Source organism: Sebastes fasciatus, chromosome 20 (assembly GCF_043250625.1).
Source record: "Sebastes fasciatus isolate fSebFas1 chromosome 20, fSebFas1.pri, whole genome shotgun sequence".
Classification (NCBI taxonomy): Eukaryota; Metazoa; Chordata; class Actinopteri; order Perciformes; family Sebastidae; genus Sebastes; species Sebastes fasciatus.
In genome coordinates this window covers 6,788,998-6,810,677 of record NC_133814.1, presented here as the reverse complement: position 1 = coordinate 6,810,677, position 21,680 = coordinate 6,788,998, and the positions used below count along the sequence as shown (strand labels likewise).

The following is a 21,680-nucleotide window of genomic DNA, read 5'->3' as shown; positions in this document are numbered from 1 at the left end:
GTTAACAGTTAATTATGGACATCCCTAGTTAGAGCCAAAATAGATTTTTTTTCTTATTGTGGTTAAATACATGAAATTTATGGTGTTGTTAGATTGCTGCTAAACCGCCCCGTTAATACAGCGACGTGCCTCACTTTGTGCGCTTCAAGCGCGAGAGTTTTTGACCAGAGTGAAAATGTTGTTTTTGAAAGGCTAAACGCCAACAAATGGATTGAAGCTGAATGATTTGTTAGATTTTGCTACTAAGTAGTCAAGAAATATATCTTTTTAAATAGTTTTATATACAGACTTTTGAATAGATTAGCCAGTAAGTGTGTTATTATGATTTTAGTTATACATGAGCAAATCTAATTTTGACAACCTCAGAGCAGACAAATGCTGGCGCACCCCCTGTGGTATTTGGCACCCCCCTAAGGGGGCCCGGACCCCCAGATTGGGAACCACCGCCTTGGGGCCCTGACACACCAAGCCGACGGATCGGACAGTTTGGGGGAGTCGTTGAACTTCTGTCAGCCCAGTATTTTTTGGTGTGTCTCACACCATCGGCTTTAGTCTGCCCGTGTTGGAGGTCTTTCGGCCAATTGAGCATGTTGAATCGGAGGTGACACATCGGTGAGAGAAATCACTCTGATTGGCTGTTCAGCTTAAATAAATCAGTGCACGAGAAGAGAAACGAAAGTGAGGAAAGCAAGCCGACGAGTAAAGTCTAGAGGAAAAACACAGAAGGCTCTTCTCATTTTTCATCATCATCATCTCATCTGATCATTCCAATACAAGGATATGTTCACAACGACATGGCCATCTGGAATGAAGCTGAGTGGTGTGAAGATGGTCGAGAAACGCCACTTTGTTTCATGTACGTATCCTAACAACTGCTTGTATATCCGCAGTACTCGGTCTTCTAGTTTCCCTTTTTGAATGACGAATACAGACTACCGCCACCTGCTGGTGTGAAGAGTTATTTCCTCTAACACAGGCGAAGAACGTACGCGGTAGTTGGCCGTCGGCTGTAGTCTGTGCGTGTGTTTGCGTGTAACTTTTTGGCCAAGACAAAGGCGACGTGAGGCGACGCAGCTGGTTGCCTTCGTCGCCGCTAGTTCTTTGATGTCGGCTTGGTGTGTCACCGTCCTTAGAGAAGCCTTCAATTATAAGGGAGAGGGGTCATCAGACAGAAACAGGCCAACGTGGTTAAATAAACGCTGGATAATGTAATTAATACCATCCCCCGACAGTCACCTTGATGCATGATTGAGCATGACATGTGTCCGTGTGAGCTGTCCTGTCAATCAGTTGGAAGTGGCCGGATAGTGCGATGAGTGCTTTCTTAAAGACGTATTGTCCTTGTGAGAGTCTCCCGGCCCGATACCCTTGTATCAGACTCTTCTAAGCCGACAACAATGGATTTTGATTATGGAATTATTCCTCTTATAGGGAGTGAATGCATTCATTAATTCAATTACGCCCGTGTTGAGTGTGTGTGTGTGTGTGTGTGTGTGTGTGTGTGTGCCAGGAGCTCCTCCTGCGGTTCTGGCTAATGGCGTATTAATCCTCCGGGCTGGGATCTTAACAGTGCTTCAGTTAGATATGCTAGAAACGAGCAGGTTTAATGGGAACATTAGCTCAGAGGTATTAAAACAAGAAATTTAAGACCACTTCACAGTGGCCTAAATCCATCTTTATGGAAAATACTGCTGATATTTTATGGTTTTGGAAGCTGCTTGACTTTCAAAACAATACAACTCGGCTTTATCTCTTTTGTGACTTCTAACTCAAAGTTAGAGCCAAAAATAAGATATACACTAATCTGGACTGACAAGACCTAGTAGTTAGAAGAGACGACGCATACTGTCTGTCATGTTGAAGTGCCCGTGAGCAATACTGGACTCTCTTCTGCTCAAGTTTGTCCGCATAAAAACACAGTAACTAGAGGAAAAAGGTATATAACGAGCCCTGCTGTCCTACCTGCCTTCTTGAATCTGTCCAGCAGGATTTGTCTGACTCCCCTCTGCAGGTTGAAGTAGTCGTCGTCCTCATCGGGGCTCTTTAGGTACAGAGGAATGTGCTGGAACACCAGGATGTGTTTGGGTTTGGGTTCCTGAACAGAGACACATGTGAGGGAATCGGTTCATCACCGATCTCCAAAATTCAATTGTTGTGTCAAATGGCTTTCGAGAAGGCAGACGGAAGACAATATCTAGATGAACGCCTTCATAAATCAGACGAGAAAAGAGTCATGTGAGTGATGGGATTGTACCGTTGAGGAGGAGGCTGTGCTCAGCTGCTCCTCCAGCCACGTCTCCTGGGCCTCCTTCATCAGAGGGCAGGACGAGCCGTCGTAGAACAACTGGGAGTTCAGAACCAGGCAGAAGACTCCACCCACCTGAGACAACAGGAGAGAAGAAGAAGAGAAGAGACACAGAGGTTACCTACAGTTCTTTCATTTTTCAAACAATAACAACAACCTATATATACAAAGACCTTCTTTTATAGTGCATTTTCTACTATCTATACATTTCTATTCCTACTTTTTTTCCCCTGTACTAATTCCTAACCTCCGCACAGAAGATCGATGACAAATCATCTTATTTTAAAAATTCAACTACTACTGCTTCTCCATGAATTATCACATGGTCAAAGTGAGCATGTGAGCAGGGACCTGGAGTCGAGGGGGGCTTACGGCATTTAAGGTTTGTTCAAGTGGTTAGAAATATGTAAAAGGACCCTGTATACATGGAAGTGGGCCTGCATGTGAATGCTGAGCGGATGTTAAGTCATGTCAGTCAAGTGTCAACCATGATTTCATGAAAAATGATCCACTAACATGGAGGGGGCGGCGTTTGGGTGATCGAGATGTTTTGGCTTCACATTTGGGGAGCTGTCATGTCGTCCATCTTTATATACAGTCTATGGTATTTACCAGGCAGGGAGGGTCTAATGTAACCGTGGATGTATAAAGAGAACTGGATACAGCGTTGGAGGCGTCGCCCCGTTCATTCCTTTGAAAGTTGCTCAGTGGCGCATGAAGCCTAAATGGCTCGACTTCCGTCTGGAAAAGTACCCGGATCTTGCTGGAACATGCTCAGTAGCGTCCGCTCTGTCAAATGACTCGGTCACGGGGTCCCAAGTTCATGCCGTCATCACGGCTTGGCGCTCCAGCCTCGGTCTGGGTCTCATTCACATGAACGGAGGAAGGGAAATAACTCTGGATTCGGCTATTAGTGCATTTTACAACTTTTCAAAACGTAATTGAAAAGAGTTGATTCACCTCAAATAAATGATCCGCTGAGTTACAGATGTCTCTTTCCCAATGTAAGTCTAAGGGAAAAAGTATTTTTGGGCCCAATGGCATCACGTGACTGACACAGAAGTTGCAGTACCGCCGTTTGGACACTACGAAAGTTGGGATCAACGACCGGCGCACTTCCTGGGGGATTGAATGTAAGATGCTATTGAGTTGCATTATGGGAAATGTAGGATGTTTTTGAAGCTTGACCCATTCTCAAGACTAAAAGTCAGGATATCTTGCTTTAATTTTGATCAATGTTTTTTTTAAATCTGTCTCTTGCGAGTCCCCTAACTTTATGGAAGTAGAAAACTAAATAATCCTTTGAATAAAAATAATGTATGCTGTCCATGATATGCACATTGCAGAACAGAACCAAAATGTGGTTAATGTCACATACCAAAAGAATCAACACTAACTGCAACATAGTATGGTGTGTGGAGGTTACTTGGCCCTGTGCTTTTGTGCACCGTAGTCCTGTGAGCAGGGAGTGGGCATGCTCAAGGCAAACATGTATGCGTGTGTAGGTAAGAGCCCTTGGGCATATTTGTGCCACTACTACTATGTTTACTAATTAAACATTCTAAGGTCTCTGCTTACCCAGAAGCTGAAATAGTCGTTCCCCCAAGCACTGCAGTACTGCTCCACCGTCCTTGTGGTGGGGGTGTTGCCCACGTCGTGATTCCCGCTGACAAACACCAGCGGGATGGAGGGATCTGTCCCCTTCAAGGCCACCTTCAGGTCTCGCTCTTGACCTTCTCTGAATGGGGTGTCTGGGGGGGGGGAAAGAGGAACTCATTGTCACAAGGTGAAAAACGCCTCGATGTCCTTGCGTCAAATTAAGCGGTGGTTACAGACATCCACAAAGAAAAACCAAACAGCGTTGACTTGGATCATACAAATCAATACTTGATTATTAATATTGATAACAACACATTGCCTGGACAAGATAAAAAACGAGTCAGAGAGGGAGGAATTGATATGAATGTTGATGAAAACTGTCAGAATGGGAGTGTGAAGGGTACTACAGGTGAGAGGCGCCTGAGGGAAGGGGGATTATTTGGATGATAACGATGACAGCTCAGGGAATGATCAATAGTCTGTACAGCTCGACTTCATATCACCATGGTTACTGGCATGATGAGTTCTGGTGGAAGCCTCCCCAGGTCCACGCGGCAAACCCAACCTTTCTGCTGAGTTGAGTGCTATGCGGAGCACTTGTCAGATTCACCGGTCCAAGATGCACGAGGCTATAGGTTTTACGAGATCTATACCATGTGGTCATTTGTGTTAAGATCGGGAGTAATGCGCTAAAGGAGAAGAGAATTCAGTCCCAGTGTAGGTAAAGGACAGAGAACGGGCGAGACTCAAGCCTATTTATAATTTAGAACGTATATCAAACAAACCTATCAGCCATTTCTCTGAAGTTATTCCTTCGTCTCCCTCTTCTCCTCTCTTTTCCTTTCTATTCATCCGAGTAATTATTTTACTGGCCTACTTCTGGAGCAAACGTTTCCTTGGATGTTTGGATAGGACTCATTACATAAGAGCCTTTTTCCCGACAGAACATCTTGTGCATGACAGAGCGAGAGAATGCAGAGTTTAAAACGCGTTTGGATAAAAAGGTAAAACGTCGCTTTCACCTGTCTCTCTTCTATAATTAAGCCGCCCTGTCAGACTTCAAATTGTCAATAGAACACGCAAACATTCGCTGGAATACAAAAAGGAGACATGAAGGCTGTTTTTTGTTATGTAAAACAGACTCGGCGTGACACTTTTTTTTAATACGACTGCATTTCTGTTCAGTTTGAAGGGTAACTGCTTCTGTGCAATCACACAAAGTAGATTAATTTCCTCACGTATAACACGTTGTACTTCAAGAAGAACAATTATCACTAGCAGTTAATAATGTCGTGAAATATTGCCCAACATGGGCTGATGACACCTGAGGGTAAATCTTGTTACTCTGTTGAGCTGCCAGTACATCTAACAAGTCTCTTGGTCAATATCTACTACTAGGGAATGAAATATGGAAGCAATTATCCATCCATCCATCCATCCATCCATCCATCTGCAACCGCTTATCCCGTTAGGGGTCGCGGGGGGGGCTGGAGCCGATCCCAGCCGACATTGGGCGAAGGCGGGGTACACCCTGGACAGGTCGCCAGTCCATCACAGGGCTGACACATAGAGACAGACAACCATTCACACTCACATTCACACCTACGGGCAATTTAGAGTCAACAATTAACCTAACCTGCATGTCTTTGGACTGTGGGAGGAAACCGGAGTACCCGGAGAAAACCCACGCTAACACGGGGAGAACATGCAAACTCCACACAGAAGGGCCCCAAGCCAGATTTGAACCTGCAACCCTCTAGCTGTGAGGCGCCAGTGCTAACCACTGCACCACCGTGCAGCCCATGGAAGCAATTAGGGCTGCAAAAAAAAGTGATATTGCAATTTGTTTTCCTATAATACATATTGTGATGTGAAAAAATACAGGAATATTCACCCTAAATTTTTATAGGCTACATTTTAACGTTAAATGCATCAATCTGGTGCACTTTGAGAGCAAAAATTAAGAGGTTAGATGAATCATTTTGTGCTCTTGTAAACAATTTAATCATAAACACGTTGGTTGTATAGATATGAATGGTGATGACATGGCAAAAAAGTCACACCCGCAAAGTATAGTAAACGAGACAAAGTCCAGGTTTCAAGACGGGTCAGGTGGGTGGCCGACATCGTCGCAGACCCCCTGACGCACTGAGGGCAGTCTGCAGGGGGCCCTGTCCCTCCACGCAGGGAGAGAGGGCACAGCAAGCATTAACCCCACCGTTGAGAAGTGTAAAAACATATACAGTTCATTGTGAAACTGGCGGTCAGATTGTAGGTAATTAATGGGAAACACTGGATTAGTCATGGAAATCGAGAACCATGCGAGTGTTCCTTTTGCATCCAGCAGCAAAAGAGTTGTAGCATGACGTGTTTGAGTTCATTTGCCGAACATCCTGCGATGTGACTATTGCGCATGCGCACATCGCAATGTCACGATATATTGTGCAGCCCTATAAACAATGATTTATAACATGTCTCGATTAAAAGATATATCGGGGCACCTCAGAGTGAGCTATTGCATTCATGCAATGGCTGCCCACTATTTTGTGCATAAATCGATCATTACAAAATTCATGCACAAAACACTTCTTAAACAAATTTTTGAGTATTCCGGCAGAAGGTGCATTTAGTTTTGGCTTTATAATAACGGTAAAGATACTGTAATTATGTCATTTTTACAAATCAATTTCCGTCATTTTGTTCCGGGAAACGAATTCTGTGCCATGAAAAGTGAAAGTGAAACTGTAATACTATATTAAAATGATTAAAGTTATGCATTAGTAAGACACCTTATTTATCTATTCACAGTGTTCTCAGTGATTATCAATACATAGATAAGCTATCAGAGTAATTCAATCCATTGAGAAAACTTAACATCTTGTTTGGTCTCTGGTGAGCTGACGGTCTGAAGCAGAGTTCTTGATGAAAACGATGACAGACGAGGCCACAACAATGTGGACCCATTATTCCACAATCACAATATTTGACCGCTGCCACAATTATATACAAACAAAGGCAGCCGCACTAATGAAAATGGGATGGAGAGTAGGGGGCACAAAGGTTGTTATTTGAAATGGCAATTGTTGCGGCCGCTAGCTCTCAAATAACCCCGCTGTTACAATTGGATTTAAACAGATTTGATTTATTTATTCACAAGTGGAGACTTTGTCTTGTTTTTTTATTTCTAAGGTCAGTCTCTACAAGTATTACAAGCTTGGATAAATCTAGAAGGGACCTTGTCACCTGCTCCACTGGAGCTGGTTGGTGCCTAAAAACAGAAAAACAAATGTTACGTTTGACACCATCCAAGTGTCAACGTGTGTAATCGAGTGAGTGGGAAGCAGGTTGGGCCTCGACATGACCATGTAACCACGTTTTTTATTTTCTTTGGATACATAAATGTGAAAAAAATAAGCAGCACTGGTAGCCACAGAGAGTGGCAGGGACGCTGTGCTGCCTTCTGCTTCCTCACACCTCCAGCTGCCTGCCCCTCAACGACAGCCATCCGCTTAACATGGCAATGTCCATGAATCATCCTTCAGCACTAAAACAGCGTAAACCAATCCTCAACCATACAGTGCCCCATCAATCTGCGTTTAAGACACCCTGCTTTGGATTAATGGGGAGTGGTTATGGGCATGACAACATGTCGGTTTAATATTTGTTTAGATATGTCCGGCTGCAGTTGTACAGCCTCGACTGCTTATTCACTATAAATCTGGATTCATTCTTATCTGGTTACATTTGTCAGTTGACAAGTCCTCCTTCACTTACCATTAACCTATCGTAACAGTGCCATACAACATTGTGCAAATGATCACTTGCTTGGCAAGAGGTAAAATACAAGGGGGAGTTGTGATGAGAACCATTTACAAAGAGCATGCACAAAAGAGTAATAAATAGGGGTGGGGTGATTCTCTGGTGATTCTGGCCACTAGTAATAAAATGAATTTCATAAATAAGTAGGGTACATAATGAAGGCTCACGAAACATTTTATGAAAATGTCATTTCTATGCATACATTTTCTCGCCCTGCTTTCCTCTTCTGGAATAAGCAATCCATGTACCGAGCAGGTATACGGAAATAAAAACACAATGCTGCTCTCCGCTCTCTCCGGGGCTCTGACAGAAAGGCCTTGTTCATTTAATGAGATTGCAACACTGTGATTCTCAAACCTTGACAGGAGACTTTGGCAAGTTCTCCTTGAGCCCGTCCAACATTGTAAGCACTCCTCTCAATCCAGAGCGAAGACTGCACACAGGCCTCGGTGTGTGGGGTCTTGCTGTCACATACATTTCCTACACTTAAACAACTGTATTTTCGACTTGTAGGTGGGGGGGGGACCTCTATATTTGTGACTAACTCAAGCAATGTTCCGGCGCTGACAGGTTGTGCTGATGTGGCACTGGCCTACGGTCTATGACAAGGTGGTAGCCGGGATGAAGTCGTATTAAACGCATCCCACAACCTTGCACACACTTTGTTACATTACAGCATGCTGGACCAATCCTGTGAGCGATGAAATTCACCACAAGTACTGTAAACTGTAATGTGTATTGTGAATTGTCACCACAAAACTTGAAATGTCCCGAGCTGATCTTAAGGATCGGTACCTGGGCATACCAGACGTATTTTATATATATTTTATATTTCCTTTCTTTACTGTACTCTGCTGTGTTTTGGCCACCTCAAACTGCTAGTTTTGCAGCGTGTCTCTCTCTTTTATGACAGCTGGGCTCTACAGTGCAGCATTTCGCTGCCAGTGAAAATGTGTGAATGTGAATGAATTTCATAGACTGTCAATAAGGAGTGGACGTAGTAACCGTGACGTCACCCATTAGTTTGTGGACTGCTGTTTTGAAGCATCGTGTTCAGCATTTTAGCTGTCGCCATCTTGGCTTTTGCCCTTCGCCATCTTGTTTTTTTGCAACCAGAAGTGACCCGAGGAGGTGGAGCAACCTGAACAAGACATTTTTAGGCAACCAAAATGTTATAATTAACTTTCATGAACTGAAAACACACTGTGAAAGGGTTAAAGTTGCAAAACGAAAACAAGGACAACTCCCAGACCGGATAACGTCATGGTAGCGATATTTCAATCACAAGGTAGCCACGCCCTAAAGCATACCCTGCTTTATGGTTTATTTTACTCTAAATGGGACCATAATTGACTAAATGAACATCATCAATTCAGACGGAGTATACTTGTTAGGGGTGTCGCAATTTAGATTCTAAATTGAAAATCAACCGAAATGAGCTTTCGATTTCAACCTTTGGAAGTCAAAAGCAGGATCTGAGATTCTTCCCGTATTCCCACTTAAAATCTATTGCATGTCTACGTCGCTTTGTGCGGTAAAGCATGTGGGCGCCAACAGGGACTTCACGGTGCATTCGGGTGTACCTCGTAAACGCTGAGAAACTCAAGCTGTTGTTTTAAAGTACCCTCCTACCATCTAGTGGATCTTCCTTTTTGTTGTTTGGCAGTTAGTTCCCAATTGACTGGAGAAATAAGTTATTGTTATTAATTATTTAAAAATGTAAATGACATAAAACCAATGATCTGTTGATCTTTACGAATCAAGACTCCATAGTCTAACGATGGCATGTTTAAATCGAAAAAAATCAAATTGAATCGTGACGTTAAAATCAAAAGTCAAATTGTGGATTTGGAGAATTGGGACACCCCTAATACTAGTGCCTTAAGGATGCCTCCCTTTAGAGGTATTCCAGGCACCTCCAACTTCGAGTAGACCCCAGGGCAACCCAGAGCATGCTGGGAGGACTACATATCCCATCTGGCTTGGGAACGTCTTGTGATCCCCCTGGATCCTGGTAAGAGTTATCCAGATTACTCGGATACGCCATCAAAAAATGGATGGATGGAGGAATTCACCCTGATATTTACAGTTCATTTCACAGTTGTCTTACCAGAGGATCTCTTCACACTGACATTTTCAACTGTGCATCTCCTGGGCCACTATGAAATGGAGACATTTCTAAACTTCTACACCCCTTGATAGTCCCAAACCCCCTAAAAAAAACTGCACAAGCCTCTGGATGGTCCCATTAGATAAACACACACACAGAACCTCCCTGCTCACCCGAAAACCCCTCCAAAAGATTTTTCCAAAATGCTTCCCAAAAACAACTTCTCTCGAGGCAGTCTACATACTCTCCTCTCCTCTGCTTCAGAATCCCATGGAGAGTCCCACTTCATCTGCCTTCAACTCCAATTAAACGGGTTTCCACAGTTACAGAGAGGGGACAGGGAAGTCCCAGGGTAACCTCTACTTCACCTTTAGGAGTTTTTACACACATACTCCAACACTTCTCCCCGCTGTATCATGCGTAACATCCCTCGCGAACCCCCAGAGACAGAGCTTGGATCCTTTGTAGTGCTCATTAGGAGAGTGTTAAGTCCAGCATGTTTCTCTAATCTAATCAGCTCTCTATCTCGTCCCCTCCTCCCTCTGCCGCCGCCGCCGCCCCCCCCGCCTCCCTGCTCTTTATCCTCTTCATTTGTCAGCTTTGAAAATAAGTGAGAGAAAGACACGAGAGAGGGGAAAGAGAGCGAGGGAGAAGCGAGATTGGAGGAAGTCCTTGAGATGAGAAAGCGTCTCTTGGGGGCGTTGGCTTGGATTGGAGAGGAGACGGGGAATTGGGATCAAGGAACATTCTGTCAGTAGAGGTCTGGAGGACGCTGGCCAGGAAGTATGACTTAAGAATTGTTTAGTTTTTGGCGTCCCAAAAATAAATGAACATGATCGAGTGCGATATTGACATCAAAATGCGTGCCCCGCTCATAGAAAACTCTGCTGCTTAAATTAAGCGCTTCCCAAACAAACTAACAAACCGGTTTGCAGAAGTCTCATATATCCAAGCTTTTTGCTGGTCACACACATGTGCAACCGCCACATGGTGATTTTGCGTTGGCAAACAGCGGCACAGTTAGTAACATCACACGCATACGTGTCGTCGGAAGTTCTTCAGCGCGAGTGAAGAGGACATAAAGCTGCAATTTGTCACAACTACAATTCCAGAATAAGCCGTGGAGGAACAACTTTACAAACATTTAGAACAACAAACTTAATCAGACACTTCTTATATTATAATTCATTCCCATGGCTGCTGCTCAGAGTAATCACAGTGACAGCGTTCGTCTGCCGTTAGAAGAGGTTCCAGTGAGTTACATTACGGTGCGTTCAGACTCTGCTCAGTAAAAATGAGGCGATGGTAAATTATAGCGGATCTGAGTACACTTGACCCCAAAATCAAGTTTGTTTGATTAGTGTAGACGCTCCGTACCGTACTCTGGCACGGTTCGTCGATCCAAATCCACTTGAAAAGGTAGTCTCGGGCACGGATCATGTGTACTCCGGTGCGGTTCGCATCAGGTGTGAAAGCCAACTGTACCAAAACACGGAAGTTGACCGCTATTTAACGCGAGCAACATTAGCAGTCAGCGAGTAGTTGTGAAAGGGTCTCCTCCGAAATCTGTATATATGCGCGTAGCATGTGCCGATGTCATCCTCTGAATTCCACGGCCATGATTGATAAAGCAGGAAGGCAGGCGAGAGGTACATTAAAATACAGACAATAGTAGGCAATGGGGTTGGGCGATGTTAGTTATTTCATTTAGCTAGTTTAATGGTGTGCCTCCGAAGAATGAGAGCCACTCAGCTGCTCAGAGGGGAGAGAGAGAGAGAGAGAGAGAGAGAGAGAGAGAGAGAGAGAGAGAGAGAGAGAGAGAGAGACACAGCGGGGGAAACCGAGTGTAGAGCCGCCATATTTTCACATCAAACTCGATGAAATAAGAGTTTATTTTGACCAAACCAGAGTTAGTGATTGTTGGAAAGACTAAGAACGCCGGTTTTGGGGGAGTTTTATTTTGTTTCTGTGAAGTTTGAATGAAGTGTGTTTTACGATGCTCTGCCACCAGAACAACTGATCTCAACATTAACAAATACATGTGGATGATGACGCAATCATACTCAAGCACGATACGGATCAATCGTACCTAATATGAAAACGCCCTTAGAGTTTTTCACGGTTGGAATGTTTCACAAGATGGAAGTGAAAGCAGCGCTCTGTTTATTTAAATGTGAAATTGCAATAAAAATATGTTGTCCCTAAAATCAATGAATAATTGTGATAACAATCGTAATCTCAATATTGATCAAAATAATCGGGATTATAATTTTTTGCCGTAATCGTGCATCCCTAGATTGCACCTCGTGGACCGTCTGTGACGGGATGCAAATGGAAGTCCATCTGGGTTTGTGTTTCAGAACAATTACAAGAACAAACAGAACTTCTGATTCCTCCGCGTTAGATTTAATTCACATGGATGCTTCAAATAGATTCATCAGAGGCGAGAATAAATGTGTTTGTGTACGGTGTCAGACTTGCAAATGAAGGTTGTCAAAATAAAGTATGAGGCATGAGACTGCAGCTGTTTGCTAAAGAGAACAGACAGACAAGAAAGAGCGAGAGACGGAGAGGGAAAAAGAGACAGAAAAGGAGAAGGAGAGTGTGAGAGCGAAGGAGAGGAGATAGAGAGCGCAATCCGTGGGAACAGAAATACAGTTGCCAATTTCCTGTCGCCGACAGGCAGCGGTGTTGACAATGCCGGTTGACAGCCAGCTTCCCCTGGCCGCCACCCATTCATTCTGTATTGTAAATAAACAGTTTAAGGGGAAATGTCAGCCGAGAGACGGAAGTAGCAGCTCCGGCTATAATACCTCTTCCCTCCTCCCTACTGATGCAGCAGCGCCGTTGCCAGGCAAGTGACGGACGTGGCGAGTAATGAGGATGGCACACACAACCTGTTCTGTTGGGGGCTGACAGTAACAAGGGCTGACGCCGTGGCGTTTAAAGGTCCCCAAGGGCCTCGCGGTTTAAACCCCGTGCTTACACTATCTACTGTCCCAGTGTGCGTCTGAAATAGATCCCGCCGCGACCTATAAATGCGACTGATCAGAGTGAGACGAAGGGGGGGGGGGGGGGGGGGGGAATGGATGGCGGTCATGTTTTGGTCTAAATGGTGCAGTCATGGAGATGATGAGGATACTTGGACGCCTACAGCGAGACTCTCAGATGATAGGGGGAGACAGCTCCGGGAGTGTTCATGACTGTTGCCGGCCATGCAGCTAAAATTGGCGGACGTTATGACCCAAAAAAAAAAGGAGAAGAGGGAGGCAAGAGTTGCTCTGTGACTAAGCCAAGCTAAATCTGTGTTGTATGTGAATAGTTTGCCTTGAGTCAAATTTTAGAAACAGGGGCCAAGGACGTTTTAGAGATGACATACTGTACCACATACAACAGAAAATATATTCTGCTAAATAACTTCAAATCAGGGTCAAGGCCAGATTCTTTCATCACAATCCAATCAAACTAGGGTTGTCAAAGTTAACGAGATAAAAACATGTTAACGCAAATTTGTTTTAACGCCACTTATTTTCTTCGTAGTGGGCTCGAGTGATGATACTGCTTTCATATGAAACTAGAAAAACCTAATGAATCCATCGGTACCAACCGTGTCATACTAGCTTGTTGCGAAGAAGGGCAAATAACACTCCAATCTTACCTCAAATTTTGGCGAGGAAAAACTGGTATGGCCATTTTCAAAAGGGATCCGTTGACCTCTGACCTCAAGATATGTGAATGAAAATGGGTTCTATGGGTACCCACGAGTCTCCCCTTTACAGACATGCCCACTTTATGACTTGCCCAAAACTGCATGTGATTATCATAGTCAAGTCAGCACACTGACAGCTGTTGTTGCCTGTTGGGCTGCAGTTTACCATGTTATGATTTAAGCATATTTTTTTTATGTTGAATGCAGTACCTGTGAGGGTTTATGAACAATATTTCTCATTGTTTTGTGTTGTTAATTGATTTCCAATAATAAATATATACATACATTTGCATAAATCAAACATATTTGCCCACTCCCAAGAGGGTTAAATACTTGACAAATCTCCCTCTAAAAGGTACATTTTGAACAAATTAAAAATGTGCAATTAATCAAGATTAACTATGGACAATCATGTGATTAATCGTGATTAAATACTTTAATCGACTGAAAGCCCTAAATCAAACATGTAAACCGAAGCACTGAGAGACACCGACATGCAGAGATGGAGAGAGAGAGAGACAGGTTCGCCCGCTGACTTCTTTTCTCTCTCTGTGTCCATTCCTTGAGGCCAGGCAGGCAGCTCACGCTACTCCCTAATTGTCATGCAAAGGTAGTTTGCATCGGTTTGGCGGCTTGTGGCTCTTTTTGCTGAACATTAACTCTGCTGTGGGTCCTGCCAGCCCGTCCCTCTTACCCTGTTATCAAATCAGGCTCATTTCATTACAGTTACATCAATAAAAAGCATCCACTATTGCCTGCCAAGCTACACAGTCTTCTACTGAGTATCGTCTACAGCGTAAAAAAAGGGCTTTTACTTTGTAAGTGGAATTATTTGGCTTATGTTTACAGGTTAGCATTAATCGTCATATCTCTGTCGCTACCCAAACAGAGACACAAGACAGACAGAAGGGAGCACAATTGAACACGGCGTGAGTCAAACACGGCGTGTCGGTTCCAAACAAGGTGGGAAATGAGCAGCGAAATTATTATTTGGTTTACTCGGCCAGCCATTTTCTGGAGGTAACCAACTGTTCCCAAAACCCCCGTTCTATTCTGAAAATCTGTTTGTCTGGCTAGACGGCGGAAGCATCTGGTGAATTGGGGAAACCAGCTGCCACTGTGGCAAAAGACGTCAGCTCGCTGTCCCGGTTCCAAGACATCTAACACGTCTAACTCCCAGCATAAGATTGATGGAGTGAAACCAACGTTCGCTCGCTGTTGCAAAATTATTCCCGAATGATTGAATAGAAAGGCCTCATAATGTCCATCTGCAACCGTTTCACAAAGCTAAATCTTTGCCTTCATGCAAACAGCACCCAGGTGCTTTATATAGATAGATATCGCATGCTGTCACGGGGGTGAGGGGGGTCTGATGTTTACAAATTTGACTTTACAAACAGGGTAGAGAACTTTTTCACCTCCCAGCTGCAGCACTCAAAAACACACCAGCCGCTATCTTGTATAGATTTTTAGAATTTGACAGGAATTTAAAGTGTGTCTGGTCAAATCAATAGCCAAAATCCTCATCAGCACAGCAACCAAAAGTTGCCCGAGAACAGCCAGAAGCCCCGTGCATTTTCAAAAGATAAATATCAGCTGCTGTCATGGGGGAGTTCAGTGTTTACAGACTCTGGCTGGGAAACAGAGCGGGCTAATGTTCAAACCTACCTCAGTGAGAGATATTCTGAAACATCCCAAAGCTGATGTTCTTCACAGAGTGCATTAATTAGTTTGGGATTGTCTCGGAGGGCGGCCGAGAATACATTAATCAATATATATAAATCAGACATATTCCATTCTCTTTAAAGACTGATGAGTGTCAGAAAGCTCGCTCGGCTTCTGCTAACAACATATCTGAGAATCGGCAGCGATGGACGCAGTATGAGGGAGGTCTGAAGATTCTTGTTACATTCTGTATATTCAAGCTCTCCTTACTCACAAATCTAGAATATTAATTCCGTATAACAACGTCTATCACACGCATCCTTTTCTGTTAAAGGGATAGTTCGGGTGTTTTGAAGTGGGGTTGTATGAGGTACGTATCCATAGTAGGTGTATTACCTGCAGTAGATGACGTAAGCATGCCCCCAGTTTGGAGAAGCAGCCAGGAGTTACCGCACGGAACAAAAGCAATGTAGTGCCGTGGACGGGGCCGGCAGCGAAATATATTTTAGACACCCAAAAGAAAGGCCCTGTATCAGATTAAGTGTACGCTATATTTAGAATATTTTCACCGCTTTACATCGCCTGGAACTGAAGCGTTTGTATCCGTCTATGCTCTCACCAAAGCCACCAGACTCCATTGAAAGAATCTGTAATTTTACCTCGGAGAACACAGGGATTGCTGGTCTACCGCTGCCTCAAACGGTTAGTTAGTTTGTGCTATTGTGTAACTATGGTGAATCTAAACTAACCAAAGTCACACAATAGCACAAACAAACTAACCGGTCAAGGCAGCGTTAGACCAGCAGCTCCCGAGTTCTGTGAGGTTAAATTACTATTTATTTTTTTAATGAAGTCTAGGGCTGTCACAGTGAAGCAATTTCCCCTGCGGTGAGAATGATTGTCTTAACAGCACATTATGCAGTATTATTGCCGGCTTTTTTTTTTTTAATTTATCCTGATTTTAGTGCTATATGAAGACGCTTTAGGCTATTATTAAGTATATTGTTGCTTATTAAATGATTAAGATGACAGTTTTAAAACTATTTAAATACGTGTTTTCTGTTAAATGCAGAACACAAAAGGGCAATGAGGCACAGCCTTTTTTTTTCAACTGAGATGCTTTGGTTGCATCTGGTTGCTATACAGAATGTCCACATGAGTAAATATGTCGGCACAAGGTAGAGTACTTGCTCTGGATGAAGGGAAGGCCGAAGCACGTATAGGGAGAGAGGACGGACCAGCACTCGTACATGTGGGATGTGACGGTTGGTCTTTGTGGTATTTGTCCTGCCTTTCCTCCATTGTGATTGAACGGCTGGGTAAAAAAGTGACAGTGATGAACGCAACGTTTTAAGTTGAGCATTTCTCAACTCTCAGCGACCAGAAATAAAAACGCCAAACGTGCAGCGCTCAGTTTAGAATAGACGCTCAGCACCTCTCTCACGCTGCTGGTGTTTTCCAACATGGTGACCCATTGCAAAGAATTCAAAAAAGAAAAATGTGAACATAGTGGTTTTGGCGATTGCCTTCCATTCCCTGCTGTTGGCTTGTCAATAGTGCGGTATTGCAGTATGTGGTTATTGCGTCATCCCCAATGGAGTCTGGTTACTTTGGTGAGAGCATAAATAACGGCTTCAGTTCCCCGTTGGAAACATAGATAGCTGTCTCACGGCAAGGTAAAACGGAGAAAATATTCTAAATATAGCGTACAATTAAACTGATTTTTTAGGTGCTACAATACGTTTTACTGCCGTCCACAGCAGTGCATTGCTTTGCTTCTGTGTGGTAACTCCAGTCTGCTTCTCCAAACTGGGGGCTTGCCGACCATCATCTACTGTAAGTAATACGCTGACTATGGATAAATACCTCATACAACCCCACTTCAAAACACCCAAACTATCCCTATTCCCTGTATTTTGGTCAAATGCCATCCACTATTTCACTGTTTTGCAGGTCATCACAAAACCTGCACGGGGGTCACAAATAAGCAACTCTGCCCGAGGCTCCAAAAACTGACAGCCGTATCGCACAAAGAGACTCAGATTACACTGCATGCCTATTTGGAATCCTATACGACAGAGAGAAAAAAAAGCATGACATTTTAATGGTTTCAGTCAGAAACATTCTTGTCACATTTTGCAGTTATGACAAATATATTTGACGTTGGCATAATAGCTCCTTTCAGAGCAGCTTTCCTGCCTAATCACAAAGTCATCTCACGCTGGGCAGGTCAAAAACTACAATCCACAGTGGAAATAGTGTAGAGCGAGCGGAGGCGGGTTTAACACCGCTGATCAGTCTGACCTCTACACATCATGAAATAATACAAGGTTGAAATGTCAGTGCAAATACCCGATATAGCACGGATATGTGGCAAATTTAAATAACAATCTATTTAATCAGCTTAAACTGAACAAAAGTTCAGCTTGCAAACGCCACTAGCAAGTGAAAAGCAGCAGCGATAGTTTATGTAGCTGGTTGCTGGTGCATTTTCAGCTTGCAGTGGAAGAGTGATCACAGTGAGTATCGGTTATGGTGGATTAATAGTTCAGTCTGTGTTGGGGTTTAGCAACGGAGCTGACACACGTAGCTGATGTGTGTGGCGCCTCCTCAAAAATGTTACTCTAGTAAAGGGATCAGCAACCTTTTCTATCAAAAGAGCCAATTTAGGCAATAAATAAATAAAGAAAATATGTCTGGAGCCGCAAAACATTTGAGCATTGTGATGAAGGTAGCACAGTTTATAGTCTAAGTATATAGTATATAGGTTTAATGCAGTGAAGGCCAAAGTGCAAATGTACTACAGAGTATTAGGGCCACATTGAGGGAAAAAACATCTGAGATTTACAGAATAAAGTCATAATACTACGAGAAAAAAGTCACAATATTACGAGGAAAGTCATAACTTTACGAGAAAAAAAGTTGTAATATTACGAGAATAAAGTCATAACTATATGAGAAAAAAAGTCGTAATATTACCAGAATAAAGTCATAACTTTACGAGAAAAAACGTCGTAATATGAGAATAAAGTCAGAAGTTTACGAGAAAAGAAGAAAATAACATGTAAAATTACTACTTTATAATATTATGACTTTATTCTCAAAATCTCTGATTTATTTTTTTCCCTCAATGTGGCCCTAATACTCCGTCGTACCATAGACCTACAACAATGATAAATAAAAATTAAAACGTAAACAAAAAAACAGTTATTCATTTCCACAGATCTTTTAAAAATCCATAGGGAGCCAGTGGAGAGGGGCTAAAGAGCTGTATGTGGCTCCGGAGCTAATTTCTCCAGATCCAAACTGTTATGTGGTATCAGATCACGTTATACTCCTAACGGAACTATTGACTAAAATAAATAAAATGTCATAATAAAAAGCTGTATTGTGTATATAAAAGCAGGACGCAGCCTCACAACCCGAGTAGGAAAACGTTTATGTTCACTGGCCACAAACCTCAAAGGTCAGCAGGTGATTTAAGAAGAATATATTATATAATATGACTTAATTCGATGGCCGATGGAATAGTACATCATTTAACAGTGTTTGAGTGGTGCTTGTTGATCATTTCTGACTCTGCTCAGTACCATCCTTTGATCTCTTTGAGGGAAAAACAAGATCTCGGTGTAGGGGCGCCGAATCTGTCAGCACGCCGAATACAAACGAGGCATAAAACAAGTCGGTGAAACGGGTGTTTGGCGCGCGCGTGACATCACAGCTTGTGTTTCTAAATAGTCTGCGGTTATCTGTAATTTGGGAGAGGCCATTTCGAACACTTTGAACTAAGTGCAGCATTTGCATGAGCCTGCGTGATGTACCAGATGCCATGAGATAACGCTCGCGGGACCACTGCTGGGTCGTTTGGTCTCACTAAAAGAGGCTGAGCGGAGTTTAAACTCACGCCACCGACATCTGTGGGTTCACATTACTTGCTCCGACATTAGGCGGATAATTGGCAGCTACACCGGTTTGATGCCAGTATCTAGTTTGTCCACGGGAACCCTCTCCTCGCTGCTGTGGCTTGTGCTTGTTGTGGTTTCTTTACAGCCCCTCAGAACTCAGCATGCATTTATCGCACAGAGAAGTTGAAAGTATTTCAATGTTTAGCAACAAAAAAAAAAAGGCAATGTACTTCAAAACAGCGTTTCATCAGGACACAACAGCAGGACCCACTGGAAAAATAAGTTCATTCTCAAAAGACTCTACCGGGAGAGAAACTGCAATGACAACCTCTTCATTTCGAGCAGCAGTCGTGCTCTCGTGTAGCTCTTGAAAACTACATTTTATAAAGGTTTTCGAGTGCAGTGTGTGTCCTTCATGTGCTCTATCCCTACCTGGCATGGCATGGACCAGGTCGCCACACAACACCATGAACCTCGGCCTGGGTCGGAGCCGGTTCACAACCTCCACGGCCTGCTTGGTGAGCTCGATCTCCTCGGCCCATTCGTCCCCTCCGCCGTCGCAGTCGCCATCCCTCCAGGCCTTCATCAGCCCGAGCTGGGGGTCAGCGCCCTGGATGAAGCAAAACGGTCCCGTCCACTCGTGCTCTGCATCTGGAACAAGGAGAGACGGACACTGGTTCATGTAAAGCTGCATCAGGCAACTTTCTGTGCTGTTACATCTTTATTTCACCGTGTTAAAAGGTTTCTTAGTGTTTTACATGAGCAAAATACAACACTTTTTTTAGATTCTCATACAGTTTGATAAAAAATTTGTTTATTATCAATTTACACATCCTCAAGAGTCCTCCTTTGTCTTTTTTGCTTGAGCACTTACAGTGTGAAAGCAAGTACACACACTATTTTGATAGAAATGTTTTTCGCATGACAAATACAAGGAGAAATGGCAATTAATACTGATTTACATGAATCTACAGCTATAAATATAAATGTCACCTTATAATGTATACACCATGACCAATAAACGGCATGAAAATGCAAAATACTCGCCTGCGAATATTATGTGTATAGGGCTTTTATTGTGAAATGTAAGAACAGAAGGAGTGGATCTAGTCTGAGCCGCCCTTGTCATGGTTGAAAGGAGTAATAAAGTTTGCCGTCTTGTTTCGGACTACGGAGCCTCCGAGTTGTTGTTTTATAAATATAGGTGCAACTCAACCTGTTCCACACAACGTGATTGGTTGATGCCTTTATTCGCGACGCAAAAGCGCAGAATGTCAACCTTGTTCCGGAAAAAAATTACGTTGCTTCGCCGCGTAAAATTCGCGTTTTGTGTGAAAGTACTCGTGACAAAAACAACAGTTTGAAAAAATATATATTTATGGGTGAATTAATCTCACAAAAAAAACACTGCCAGTGTGTAACGACCTTTAGTCTATTCGATTAGTCTATTGACAGAAAAAATAATGGCCAACCATTTTGATAATTGTTAAAGTCATTTTTCATGCAAAATGGCAGAAAATGCTGTTTTCAGCCTTTGAAATATGAAGATTTCCTGCTTTTTCTCTGTTTTCTATCATATTAAACTGAAAATCTTTGGGTTTCGAACGGACAAAACAAGACATTTAAAGACATCACCTTGGACTTTGAGAAACTGGGATGGACATTTTTCACTATTCCCTGACATGTTATAAACCAAACCATTAATTGATTAATCTAGAAATGTATCGTCATATTAACCGATCATGAAGTAGTTGCAGCCCTAGTGTGAATATGCATATAGTTGGGTAGTTTTGCTCTGATTTAAACTTATTTAATGGACACAGCTTTCATTAGCAACCAACCTATTGATTTATCTGCCGGGTATTAAAGGGATAGTTCAGGTGTTTTGAAGTGGGGTTGTATGAGATACTTATCCATAGTCAGTGTATTACGGATGGCGGTCGGCACGCCCCCAGTTTGGAGAAACAAACAGGAGTTACCGCACGGAACCAAAGAAATGTACTGCTGTGGACGGGGCCGACAGCAAAACATATTTTAGCCACCTAAAAAAAAATCAATATCAGTTTAAGTGAACACTATATTTAGAATATTTTAACCGCTTTACCTTTCCGTCAGACAGCCATTTCCAACAGGGAACTGAAACCGTTGTATCCATCTATGCTCTCGCCAAAGCCACCAGACTCCATTGAAAAAAACTGTAATTTTACTTCGCAGAACACGGCAGCTGCTGGTCTACCGCTGCCTCGATCGGTTAGTTTGTTTTTTGCTATCGTGTAACTCTGGTGAATCCGAACTTACCAAAGCTGTCTCACGGCAAGGTAAACAAGTGAAAATATTCTAAATACAGCACACATTAAAACTGATATTGATTTTTTTTTAGGTGGCTAAAATACGTTTTGCTGCCGGCTCTGTCCACACTAGAACATTGCTTTGCTACCGTGCGGTAACTCCTGTCTGCTTCTCCAAACTGGGGGCGTACAGGCCGTCATCTACTGAAGGTAATACACTGACCCTAACCCTATGGATAAGTACCTCATACGACCCCACTTCAAGGTTCCCAAACTATCC

The 21,680-nt window shown here is 43.1% G+C and overlaps 1 protein-coding gene across 1 annotated transcript in view; it reads right to left on the bottom strand.

Annotated features, from left to right (window-relative positions):
* The window catches only part of cpped1 (calcineurin-like phosphoesterase domain containing 1), a 45,620-nt gene that overhangs the window by 19,641 nt on the left and 4,299 nt on the right, over window positions 1-21,680 (bottom strand). Inside the window, exons 2-5 of the mRNA XM_074620632.1 lie at window positions 19,545-19,763; window positions 3,884-4,056; window positions 2,255-2,380; window positions 1,963-2,095 (exon numbers count right to left, since the gene is read on the bottom strand). Coding sequence (XP_074476733.1) covers window positions 1,963-2,095; window positions 2,255-2,380; window positions 3,884-4,056; window positions 19,545-19,763 — 651 coding nt within the window. The remainder of the gene's footprint in view (window positions 1-1,962; window positions 2,096-2,254; window positions 2,381-3,883; window positions 4,057-19,544; window positions 19,764-21,680) is intronic.